Genomic DNA, 13967 nt, shown 5'->3' on the forward strand with positions numbered 1-13967 from the left:
AGTAATGTGGCATCTGGGCCTCTAGTTTGGAGACGATTTATAAAATGCTTCTGACCCTTGGCATTCAGTTAAGTCAATTGCATCAAAGGACTGAGTTTTATAGTTTTGCGTACTGTAATGCATGTACCAAATAAAAATTCATGATTCAAAGTTTTTATTGGCTAACAATAAGGTAAAAAATTACAAGACTGCAAGTGTTTAATTACAATATCAAACAGAAAAGGCTCATATAATCGCTCATGAATTTATAAATTCTTATTAGTAAGTGCTACTGCAACAATACATGTATTTTGTTTAGTAACTTAATGATAAATGATGCACAACCGGGAAGTACATGCAACAGCAGAGAGCTATACTCTGCTTAAAATACACACCACACAAACTAGCTCAAAGCTGAAGTCCAAAAAAGAAATAACACTAAATCTGTACAGAGGAATATTGTTTATTTCGTGACTTTTATCATATTTTAATATCATATAATCAACGTAGAAGAGAATGTAAATATGATATACAACACATAAGTAATTCATAAAATATATAGTATAAAATGAATTCCACAAATAAACAAAAAATTATATACGTCGGTCCTTATATACCATAATATAAAAAGCATACATTTTGGTAGATTATAAAAAAAATCATACAATACAAATGACAACTTACAATGATAGTTGATTGAAAAAAAAATATAAAAACTGAATATATATGCCTAAATACAATTAAATTCATGAGAGGGCCATGTAAACATTACATGAAAGTTACACACTTGATATGTAAAAATCACAACCACATCTATATCACACCAACTTGTATGGAGAGAGAGAGAGAGAGAGAGAGAGAGAGAGAGAGAGAGAGAGAGAGAGAGATTTTGAGGTTGAGGGAGAAATCTTTTCCCATAGAGATTTACACAAGAACTATGGTGTAAAATACATTCCTAGAATGTAGTCCTTGTATAGATTACCGTATTCTTAGATTTTATCTTATACTGGTACCTATAATTATTAAACAGGGTATCAAAAGAATGGCACATAACATGACTAGTCAGGGGATTTGTCATACTCGAGTTATTCCCTGTTTGTAAACAAAATGTAATTGTTCGAACAACTGGTGCAGTAATCATGATAAATAAGTCTTATTCTTCTCTATAACTCCAAGTAACCATTGATCCAAGTTCAAGTTCTAAAACATGAAGAAATGGTAAAATGCACCTACGTGATGTTGAACATGATTATAACTTTGCCTCAAAGGCATTTCTAGGACTTGGGAAAAGACACATATATATAAAAGTAGAGTTTTCTACAGTACATGGCACAAAACTCTGTAAGTACATGTAGAATAATTCGGTTGAGGTACTAGAACATAAGTGGAATTTCTCAGGGAGACAATATCTAGAACACCTAGCCCAAATGAATCATATTTAGCAATCGAGACCAAGAATTAGAACAACAGATTTTGTGCAATCAAACAGAACATACTCCAATACACTTCAGGTTTAAATTGAAATTATGAATGAATAGCTACCTCATGAATAGGAAACACATTACAGAAAAACAGTGTTTTTTGTTTTTTTTTCTTTTAAGTAATTTTTATTCTTCACACTAAGGCTACCACAAATACCACATAATTTTGAAAGTTTTATTTAAGAAAGCTGCTCAGGTAAAAATTAATAAAAGGTGACAAAATATATACATGTAGGTCACACAAGAACATGTGTTTTGAAAACAGGAAATAATTCTATATAATGGTAGCAGTTCATATCCAGTTATTTTCTACTTATGGTCTTTATATATCTGAGCTTTAACGTTGACCAATCATCTAAGTCTTTTACCGAGGTATCGTAATCAACAGTAAATACTATCCTGCAGCAAAGTTATGAATGAAAAAAAAAAAAATGCCTCAACTTTTAACCTATGGATTATATGCGATACTAAAATGATTTGAAAATTGTAAAGTCAAAGAGAAATCAATGAAGGAATAACACATTATTACATGAGCCATTATACCACAAATATGTCCTAAATCAATGTTGCCACATGTTATGAATGATAAGACCTTTAAAAAACATTGTCACAGTTAATCTACAGTTTTTAAGCCCTGAATATCTTAGAATGGACACAAAGGCCATGGCTTGCAACAATGTTTAAAGATCAACCTAGGCTGAAAAAAAAGAACCAAGGAAAAAATAGATGCTCTGCAAAAGGCAGAGCAAATTCCTTTTTGGACCCTAAGCTTCAACTACCCAACTAAAAGTATAAAGTACCTTATAATACATGTTCTAAATTTAAATGTAACATAATCCTGCTGTTCTACATATTGAAATTTCACTTCTTATAAATTAGTCAGAATCTCATTAAAGAGAAGAGTAATTCACTTGAATACAATAAGAAATATGATTTGTGTAACTGGAAATGTTATAAAGTGTGTTCGTGGAAAGTTCCACAACTTTTTCCATTAAATGACCTGCAATGGTCAAAACAATTTTGAGATTGTAAACATGTATGGCTATACTGCCTTCTACTGGGAAATATTGATCTTCTGAATTCACACTTAAATCTTCTCTCTTTAAAGTAAACTTTAATAACAATACAAGACCTTGATGTCTACAGTTAAGAACAAGTATTTGACCAACCAATGAACTATATCTAACTTCAACTTTAAATAACATCAAAATCCATTGGACTGTCAATGCTAAACAAACAATAGACTTATTTTTCATTCCAAAATAGCAACAGAAAAAGAAAATTATCTATATCACATCTTCAATCACTTTTGTCTATTTTCTCCTACTTGGAAAAGAATTTTCCTTAAAATACATTTTTTAAATTTTGATATTTCTTTAAAATGATCAAATCTGTCTTATTTTTGTCTAAGACAGTTTTTAAGAGGTGCAAAATTCCCTAAATGTTTCACACTAGGTTTTATTTTCAGTTTTATCTAAATGACGTTAACGTTATTAAACCTCAATATGATTCATTCATTTAACGAGACATCTGAATGATCTAGAAAGTAATGTGACAGGGTGAACAAAACATTGTGTCTCTCCGGAAATAAATATCATATTCAACCTCTTAAGAAATCTCTGCTCTGGATTTTTCATTTCATAGGTATGAAAAAGACGATCTTGAGCATACAATGCAGACAAATATGATTCAATCAAAATGATCTAATTATGGTATTTTAATTCTCTTTATATCACAAAAACCAATTTTACTATTTATGATTCGAATTTATAAAAAAAGAAGAGGGACAGTAAAATAGAAAAGCAAACAATCACAATGGGTTTGCTTTCCAAAAGTAATAAAATTATTAGAAATTCAGATATTCAGAATAAAAAACATTTACTGCACAATGAAGCCCTCAGGAAATGTGATTTTTCTTGGAGAATTAATCTTCATATTTCACTTCCCAGCATGCAATAAATGTATAGTTCTACAAACTGTGGAATCATTTATATTTTTATAGGAGAATTTTCATGAATTGTCTATACTCTACCAATTTTGTTGAATGTAATTTCCTTGAATATCTCCTATGTGTATCAGACTGTTCATTAATTTTTTTTAAAGAATGTTACTTTGTGGGTAAAGGTTCTTAAGATATCCAGGAAAATTGAACCTCTACAAATTGATGATTCCACACACACAATATTGGAAAGTACTGTTTTTAACTGGGATTTTTAGAGTATATCTAGCAAAGTAATTGGGCAAACCTTTCTCACACTTCACTTAGGATGTGTAAAAAAACACCAATGTAATTCATTGTTTGTGTTTTTTTTCATGAATCCACACAATGTAAAACACACACACCCTTCCAACCTTACAAAACGCGACTCCATCAACCCATTCTAGAAAGATCCATTCTAGAAAGATACCCTGATATCAAATATGTTTCTTCTAGTCTGCAGGACACTGAGTGACTCCCTGTCCGCTAGTAGCCGATTCAGTGAGCTTTAGTGGGAAGTCATTTGCTAAAACCACATCTCTTATACACCCTTGGAACCCAGTCTTGTACATACTCTTGGTGTTGTGGGAAACGTCTGGAAGTCCTCCTGAAAAAAAATTCTTCTGATATTAGGCATCTTTTTGTGTAGGTTAAATGATATGGCCATAGTTAAAGCTGTGAGCAGACAAAAAGACTGAAAGATAAAGAATAAACAAACAAACTATAAAAAAGGCACTACCAGACCTAGCATCCTCTTGCAACAGGACAAGTTTTTGGAACGTGTTCGCTATAACCTCATAAAAATAAATTGTGTTCAACTTATAATGATATAATTTAATTCTGGTTGTAACACGCTTTCTGAGTGGTTGAAAAATTATTTTATATCGTATAAAGAATGTTGCCCACATCATAGTAAGACAAACGTCAAAAACGTATCAATTAGACTGATGTTACGTTTGAATTTTGTACAATTTAATGTCATTTTAGAGATCAAATGACTGTTTTTATCAACAATTGATAGCAAAAAAATTAAATTATAAGAATGAATTCAATATTTATTAGTTTTATACAATATCAAAATGGTTTGGAACAGTTTATGCTTTTTAATAAACCGCTTCGCGGTTTATAAAGCGTAAACTGCCCTAAACCATTTTATACCATATAAAACTAATAAATATTGAATTCATTCCTTAAGTAAAGTGGATCTCTTTCAATTTTGCCAAAAACTTTCATAAACTACCACATCCTCTGCAAGAGGAATTGAAAAAAAAGAAACAAACAATAATTTTCATAAAATTAGTAAATGTGCCAGAATTCAAATCTAAAATTCACTCTAAACTTTCAAATCAAATAAAATTATTCCAATAGTTCACATAAAAAAACAGAATTCAGAAAATTAAAGTGAATGCAATTCTTTCATCATTGAATTATTGTAACAATTTTACCTATGTAGACTGGACCCTTCACATTGAGAATACTAAACATTCCTACTGATGTTCCCTCCTCTGTTTGAGTACCATCAATTGTTAGGCTACTGTATCTTCCATTCCTGAAAAGGTTAGCTCTACTTTCAAACATGGTTTAATTAATCAATGAAAGAAAAGTATTGAAAACATTAACCATTAAAACTTGCATAACTTCACTCTTATACCTTTATCTGTATTTGAAAATTTTTTGATAAATTGTTTTTCATTCTTGTGCACCAAATTTAACATATACATGTATACAAGTTTGTGAAATTTCGAGTTAAAAAAGAATGTTACATTTGCTTGCAGTGCTGGAAGAGTAAAGGTTTTGTAAACCAAATAATAGTGATTAAACGTACAGGTAAATATCAAAGAGCAGTAACTCAATAAATTTGCTGTTAATAGTCATTTCTTTGTTGAATGAATCAATAACATGTGCAGAGTTCTATTCTATTTTGAAAATAGCTCTACATTTTTCTTTACATGAAAAATGTTCTCATCTTCTGTAATAAAATTATCTGATACCTTTGTGCATTGATTGTATGCCATTTCCCATCAGATAGTTGAGTTTTGTTGTACGAGATGACTCCTCTCCCTGAGCCAAGATTATACTGGAAAAGAAGTTCATTCCCTTTGAACCCCAGTGAGAGAAAATCCCCTGTACCCTCATGTAGAGGGAGGTTTTCACTGGTCCAAAACAGAAGGCCCCTCAGTGAGTATCCTCGAATCTCTATTTGGAGGTTAAACTGTTTTCCAGAAACTCTACAAGTACAGAATAAAAGATATTGGGGCTAAAGTGTTTTCTCAGTGAGATTTCTCACATCTTTATTTGGAGGTTAAATTAACTGTTTTCCAGAAACTCTACAAGTACAGAATAAAAGATATTGGGGCTAAAGTGTTTTCTCAGTGAGTTTCCTCAAATCTTTATTTGGAGGTTAAATTAACTGTTTTCCAGAATGATGAATCTGTAGTTTTAGCTCGTTCTTTTTCGCTCGCACACTAGTTAAAAAAAAAAGATAATTAAAACTCTACAAGTACAGAATAAAAAATATTAGGGCTAAAGTCCTTTCGGTAATACAAGCAGAACATCTTTAAATAAGGTAGAAGGTGCGTAAAAAAAGCTAAAAAGAACCCACTACAATGTATATTGAGTATCAGTAGGTAAATATATGTATGGTACCTGTTCTTGATATCCTTACTGTCATAAACCAGGAAGCTTGATCCACTAAACTTTGCAGTGGAGATACTCAGATCTGTAAGTAAACAGATATGTAATTGCACACCTTGTGAAAGGAAAAAGATTCAAATCTATCATTTTTTTTTAAATATTGTATCATACACATGTATAACACTGAGAACCTGTTCTCCATATCTCTAAAATTTCTTTTTGGATTCTACAGTGGACCTCACCTCCTTTTGCCCCTAAAAAATATCTCAAACCTCATGCTTTCTAAAAAATTGGACTGCATCACTTGATTCTTTGGCAATTATAATCTTCTCCCAAATAAATATAAAAATTCATTTTTCTCCAAACTTTGTTCTGCAGACATTCATGATTTATACTTAAAACACTGAAGTTGAATACTTACTCTTTTGACAATTCTCCTCTGTAAACCCCACAGAACACAAACATCTGTACTGTCCCATAGCAGGGACACACTTTCCAGAATTCTGGCATGGCTTGCTATTACAGGGATGAGGACACGGCTCTACATTATAACCATGTATAGCTTCCTCCATGAGACGCACCGGGCGGCCATTCAAAAGCAGCTACATAGTAAATACAATGCAACAATATGACCACATCTTACTGTGTAATCATCATTGTTTATGGGGGACCAATGTTGGTGGCTTTCATGGGTAACCCTTGCCCGAGAAGTTACATCCCTACTAATCTATACACAATCACTTGTTTAATATTTATTAAAATTATCTCGATTAAACTACCAGCGAAATTACATCCGCACGAACCAGGAAAACTTTGGCTACCCAAGAACATTGACCCCCTCGAATAAAAATGATTCAACAGTATTTAGTTAATTCAAGAAAGAAGTAAAAACACATTAGGCAATTCCTGTGAAACACATACCATGTACATTACTGTTCTACATGTTCGTGCCTGATTTGTAATGAAAATTTATAACAAGATATGAATTGTACATGCCTATAAAGATACAACTAACTACCTTCTGAACACATCCTTGATAGGATGAGGATTGATTAAGATGCCTGGAAGTGATGTCAAAATCAGGATGACCTCCAACAAAGAGAGGCTGTAGCAGCGTAAGCTGGGTGTAGGCACCTTTTGACAGACCCTGTACAGGAATCTGGTCATCGACTTCTAACACACCCTGTAAGCCTGTTCTGGATACCTTTATTCTATGCCAGCTGTTCAGACTTACAGGCAAAGAACTCCTAAAAAATTGTGAAATATAGGATAAATGTAATTTGTAATATCCTAGGAAGTTTGCTAGGGGTTAGGGAGTAGCATGAGGATGGTGTATTGAGCAGTCTGCTAAAGGGAGACAACTCAAAATTTTAAAGATTCAAATCCCTTAATTAAAGAAAATCTCTTTAAAATATTGTACATCACAAACAAAAATTAATTATCATAACACCATAATACAGTTATCAACCTGATAACAGCAGGTCCAGTTCCTAAATCAAACTGGAATTCAGCAAATCCTTCACGCATCAGGATAGCGATGTAGTCACCGAGTTTGTTGGTTGTGTATCCGTTATACAGGATCAGTCCTTCTGAGGATGTAGGTTTGAATGTTATTTCTATCTCTGTGTATGACAAGCTGGTTCTGCCAAGCCCTTGGTACTGCAGCACTGAATGACCTTTGAACTCAGGTACTTCAATTTTTCCATCTGTGAAGGAATTTAATAATGGTTATCATGAATTTAAAATACAAAAAAATATAGAAAGTTATTATTTCATATACCAGTACATGAATATGTTGCATGGTAACTGATGTTTGATTTACTTTGAACACAGTCTGGTCCATAAAATCCCAAAGGACACAGGCAGACAAACTGATCGGGTGAGATGATCTTACACGACCCTCCATTGTGACAAACTATATCATCACACACTCCATCACTGCAATCCTCTACAAGAAAAAACCCCATAAATGTCAATTAAACAGTTTAAAAATGATCTATCTACTAAAAAAAGGGTCTTTTAAGCCATGTTTACTTTTATTGTTGAAATTTAAAACAGGACTGTTGGTAATTCTACGACAGAGTTACATCTCTTTAAACAAAAATCCAAAAGGATGCCAAAACTTGTAAAAATGTCAGTAAACAAAAAATTGCTGACACATTATTTTCTCAACTGTATTTGAACATACTGTAAAAACACATATTTTTGTTGGGTTGAAATTTTGTTTTTTAAACCAAATACAAATTCGTTGGGATTCATTTTCATCATATCGTAATCCTTAAAATTTATCGCATATCAACTCTGTATTTATTAATACTTGGGTTAAAAATTCGTCATGGATTTAAGGTCGGTAGCGGGTTTAAATTTTTGCGCCCTCTGCGCAGGGTATTGCGCATTACTGTTGTAAAACACAAATTTAAAGTAAAATGTTCAATGATACAGGTTATCATGTAACGTTTCTATTTCAGAAAAAATACTTATCAAAAAATTATTTTAAGTGAAATGAATGGTTAGAATAATGTCAGAAGTATTTTAATTTTTCGCCGCTTCTTCATAATCGATGTTATTGTCGTCGGAGTCAACGTCTTAAGATGACGTCAGTTGAGACACTGACGCAACAATTGATAAAAATTAACGTCATGCATTTTTTATAACAGCGTCAATAATTAAAATCAAAACTATAATTTGCAAAATAAAAACATATACGCGACCCTTCTACGTTCTGTGTGAGTGGAAATGTATTTTTTCTTCTAATACAAATAAAATTAAATTTGATTCTTAAACATCCTTTTGTTTTATACAATTCTATAATGTAAAATGGCTGGCACGGCACGTTTATAGGATCAAACTATGAGGACGGATAGCCTAAAAACCATCCGGTCAATTTTATTTTAATTTGGCAAAAAGTTTACTTATACGTTAACCTTCCATCGCTGAAAATTTAAAGAAAATCGTTTGTTTGTAATTTCTTAAATATGAAATTGAAAATGAAAACCCTCATTTTCTTGTATAATCCTATATAAAATGTCGGTGATGAATCGGACATACGACCAATATTTGAGCGCGACAAACAGATAAACTATCCGGTCAATTTACTTTATATTTTGCACATAGTTTACTCATAAGTTGACATTTCACTGTAAAAAATTTAAAGGAAATCGTATGTTTGAAACATTCTCCCCCGAGACTCCTTAATGTTGATTTATACTGCCAATGAAAATAACAAAATTAAATCCTGAATGAATATTTTTGCTTCTACAGAATCATGCAAATCCAAATTATAAAGAATCTGAATTGTTATGGTACAATGAATAACACCCCTGAATTTCTACCTATATTTTGCCCATCTACTGCATCCCCCAGTTCAGCATCAATACTGACATTCTGTCCTAACTGACTGTGGGTCTTTCCATGTGTTGGTCCTAACCCCATATCCGTGTGCTGTGTTGCCTTTCTGAAGTCATATTGTTGCTGGTTGAAAATTAAACTCTGGACACAGCCTCTAAATCCACCCATTGTATTCACCCTGTTCTGAACCGAGGACATACTTCTGTGTCCTCCAAGGAAGAGTTCTGTCCTCAGTGTTATCCTGGTGTAAGCTCCCTGCAGTAAAAATCGATATTATTACTTTGAAAACTCTTATATAAACTTTTTTTTTCTCCAAATAACATCAATATTTTTATGGGTCTTTTTTTCAACCTTTATAGATATAACTTACTTGTGCAAGTCCAGAAATAGGTCCATGGCCATTCATCCATAGCCAGCCTTGATTCTCCATTCGTTTGGCCTTGACCTGATTCCACTGACCTATCGTGACCTTGTTTGGGCTCTGTATTATTGCAGATCCAGTTCCACAGTCAAATCTATGAATAAAAGTCTTCATCAACAGCTATAGGTATATATACTGGTAATATTTGCTGGTATTGGTTTTGTTTTAATCTTATATTCTCAGATTTTCTCCAGAATTCCTACATTTTCTATTTTTATCAAACCAGAACCATGAAATTCATAAGCATGTATCAAATTCATGTACATAAGAATCAAATAAATAGCTCATACTTACTGAATTATTTTTATCAAAATAGCATAATTGTACAACACTGTAAAATTTCCCTCAATTCCTCAATATTACAAAGATTGGGGCACATATGATACATGTACCTATAAATCGTAACATTATGCCAGTAGGAAAACACACCTGAACTCTACATGTCCATTGACAAGAGCAAGAGAGAAAAAGTCCCCTTTCCCTGTTGGGTGTTCTGAGGTGAAAAGAATGAGACCCGAATCTGATGATGGCTTAAACTCCATGGAAATTTCAAACTCTTTGTATCCATTGGTCAATCTGGGCAGGGTCAGGAAGCTGTCTACCCCTGAGAATTGTGGGTACTTTACTCTCCGAACTGGAAAGAATTGACACAAATGTCCATGTTTATATATATCAAGACCAAATCTCCAAAATAAGCATCTGAATTCAAAAAATTGTTCCTCAAAAATATAATAAAGTATGAAGGTAAAGGAACAATATCATACCGTAGTTTACACCTTTTATTTGCTACAATTTTTATTTCACAATTTACAGGAGGATAAACTGGTTTGCAGCCACTAATTTCAAGCGAAATCTATTACCTGTGTCATTTTTATTGGCATACGGGAATGAGAAGATTTTGGTGAGAATTATTTGCCAAGGTGAGGTTCTCACAAACCACATGAACATTTCTCGTACATGAATGAAAGTTGGTTTACAGTATTAGTACCGGAATGTTGGCTAATGCAAATGCCATTTTTGGTTCTTTAAGAACTTCTAGATTGAATTGTCTAGCTTAACAACAAACATAAAAATATTTTTAAATAAACATGTTTTACCTTTGTCACAAGATTTGCCAATGAAACCCAATGGACAATGACATTTGACCAATGAATTTTCAATGGAGCATTTGGCGTAGTTCTTACAAATTTTTCTCCGACATGTTGGATACATCATAAGGGACGCAGGTCCTAAAATACTATTTTCATGTAGACTAATGGAAGCTTCATTTCTTTGTGCTGAATTCTGTGCTATATTCTCATCCTGGATGCTACCTAGGGTTTTATTTTCACCGCCTTTGGAAAACAACTGATTATTAGCTGTGTCAACAGTATTTTCCAAAGGTGACCCTACAGGGAAAGAAAAAAATCTCTATATATAAATTGCATTGTCCTGTACAAATATTTTCACTCATGTACACTGCTGACCTCCTTGCACCAACATCTGTTCCGCAAAGTGATACTGATATACATGCTACTGTGAAAACTTGATCATGAAGAATTTCTCATTTCATACAATTTCCTTTTTTTATGGGGAATGGGGGGGGGGGGGGTGTTTAAAAAAATATTCTGATTTGGAAAGTTTTGTAAGCAAGTTAAACAACTAAATCCCGTAATGCAGTAAACATGCACAGTGAGCCCCCCTCCCTTCATTCAAAGCATGCCAGAACTGAATCTTTCTGTTGAAGCCAAATAGAATCCAATAAAAACAATAAAACCAACACATGCAGTTGGTGCATCAGTAATTTTAATGGTCTGTAGAGACAGCTAGTGCAACATAGTATGATCCGACTTTAATCACAATTCCATGATTTACTTTAAAGTGTCACACAATATTCTAATTCAAGTTAACAGTAACTTGAGTAATTAAATCATTAAAAACCAACACAGAACAATCTAATCTGATTTTCATTCAAAGCAAATTCAATTTCATATGTAGCCTTTTTAAAACTTATATATATCAATGTTTAAATCTTTGATCATTCTGTCCATTCCATGCATCAAATTGATTATAAGTCACTTTATTTGTTTGCATGTTGTTCTTCAGTAACACTACATTAACTAATGGAAGTGGGGAATTTCTGGCTTTGTTCCATTATCTCTGAAAGTGCACTACCAAATGATGAAATATTCATTCCATTGGCCATTTCACTGATTTTATTTGTGTTAATACTTCAATTGTCTGGCTTAGGATGTATTGCATCTAATGCAGCACATTTTATCGGCTATGTGAATTTCCAAGGGAAAATTGATATAAATTAACATCAACCATGTCCCATAGAATGTTTTTGAAGTGAGAGAACTGTAGTGATTTCTATCATGATTCCTTTTATCTTTGCTTAGCTTTCCTTTTATGACTGTTGTAAACATGAGGGAAAATGTACAATAGCATTTAGATTATGACAAAATTCAATTATGAAAACAATGCTATTGCATGCTTCAAAACATATGGGAATTGGTGGTGATTGCTTGAAGACAATCCACAGAAACAAAGGAGAATGCAGATAAAGAAAAAATTCCAATAATGGCTCAATCTCTCCTCTGAAGGCAGCTGGCAAGTGTGAGGATAATTAACAGCCATGAAGAGGTTTTCAAAGACAAGAGCAGACGAGGGCTCACCATTACATAGAATCAATACACCACAGAGTGTTCCTGAGCTTGTCACACTAACCTTGTCAGGGCATATTTCCTCTCTCTCTCTCTCTCTCTCTCTCCAACACTAACAATGTGTTGTTTAAATATTCCAGTAATACCTAGAGAAACATGTAAGTGATAATAATGTGCACTTCTGATATATACAGGTACATACCTGACAACAGTAAATTACTGAGTATTTTAATGTTCATTTACTGCAGTATAATGCATATGTATACATGTATAAGGGTATACATTCCAGGGAAAAATTACTGATTGTATCAAAATTTATCATTGAACAAAACTTGCCTGAACATGAGATTCCATCTTTATTAATGGAATACCCTGGGTGGCACCTACAGAAATATCCATTGTCTATGTCTACACAAACATGCTGGCAAACGGAATCTTTGCTACAACCCCCTGCAATAGAAATGAGAGGGCACCTTCTATTTTAAATATGCAATTAATTAATGCAACCTTACCATTTTTATTATTACTTCTAAAGAACCAAAGAAATCTGTATTTAGTTATTTTTTTATGGAAAATTAAAAATTTTAAGCAACCAAACAGTTGCATTTCAAGTCAAAATGTTTTTCTCTCAGACTGGTATTATCATCCTTAATTACATCTATTAATCATAGACCCCTTCATGGTAACTGCAGCACTCATGTTTTTTGCAAGGCAAAATGACATAGTTTTTGTGAATAATGATCTAACCTCAATTGTTTTTTTACGTCATTTAATAATCTATTTAAAAAAAAGTTCTGCAAAGCGTACCAATCTGCCCTACAATAAAGACAGAACGCAATTATCGTGAAGGGGTGTATTATATGGTGTTGCACTTTGTACGATAAATGATATGTAAAAGTTGGAGCAATGTTTTTTTTTTGTTGCATCCATAAATAAATAAAGCCATCTAAGTTTGTACCATTCATTTCAAGCGATAACAGTTTTAAAAGGTCTAAAAACTTGGTGAAAAATTCTTGAATTTTGTTAAAAACTTAATTTGGTAAAGCTTGATAGATATTTCATCAAAATGCCAGATCTATACCAAATCTTTTAATTGACGTTTTTTTAACATAAAAATATCAGAAAAAATTCCGTTTCGCACAAATATGAGTAAAATCCCAAGTTGACACCAAGAAATAAATAATTTTAACAACCCTTTCCTTCAGCTTCAGCAGCACGTTGAACTCTTGCGGGTTAGAGAACCTCTTACCTTGGAAAAAAGCCACTAGTACAACATTATTTGTGTTCTCTGCTATATTCCATGTCAAAAGGGTCGTAAAACAAGCTATCACTGTCAAATAACTAGCCATCTCTCCTAACCAGCATCTCTCCCCGGCTCACCACTGTGCTTGCTCCTCCCGGAAGTTAATGTAAACAAATATTGTAAAATCTGAAACCCAATCGCTCAAATTCCGGTTTGCTATAAAAACCTTCCCGTAACG

General features: G+C 32.9%; 1 protein-coding gene across 1 annotated transcript; it reads right to left on the bottom strand.

The window, feature by feature from the left end:
- Positions 1 to 428: 428 nt before the first annotated feature.
- Positions 429 to 13954, bottom strand: LOC105318393 (pikachurin). Its single transcript, XM_011415477.4, has 14 exons — positions 13736 to 13954; positions 12823 to 12936; positions 10939 to 11229; positions 10271 to 10475; positions 9791 to 9935; positions 9405 to 9675; positions 7895 to 8020; positions 7541 to 7778; positions 7091 to 7319; positions 6494 to 6674; positions 6085 to 6157; positions 5430 to 5666; positions 4884 to 4987; positions 429 to 4045 (listed from the first exon to the last, which is right to left on the bottom strand). Exons 1-14 carry the CDS (start codon positions 13833 to 13835, stop codon positions 3891 to 3893), a joined length of 2469 nt encoding a protein of 822 aa, XP_011413779.3. The 5' UTR covers positions 13836 to 13954; the 3' UTR covers positions 429 to 3890.
- Between the last annotated feature and the right edge of the window lie 13 nt (positions 13955 to 13967).

Source organism: Magallana gigas, chromosome 7 (genome assembly GCF_963853765.1).
Source record: "Magallana gigas chromosome 7, xbMagGiga1.1, whole genome shotgun sequence".
Lineage (NCBI taxonomy): Eukaryota > Metazoa > Mollusca > Bivalvia > Ostreida > Ostreidae > Magallana > Magallana gigas.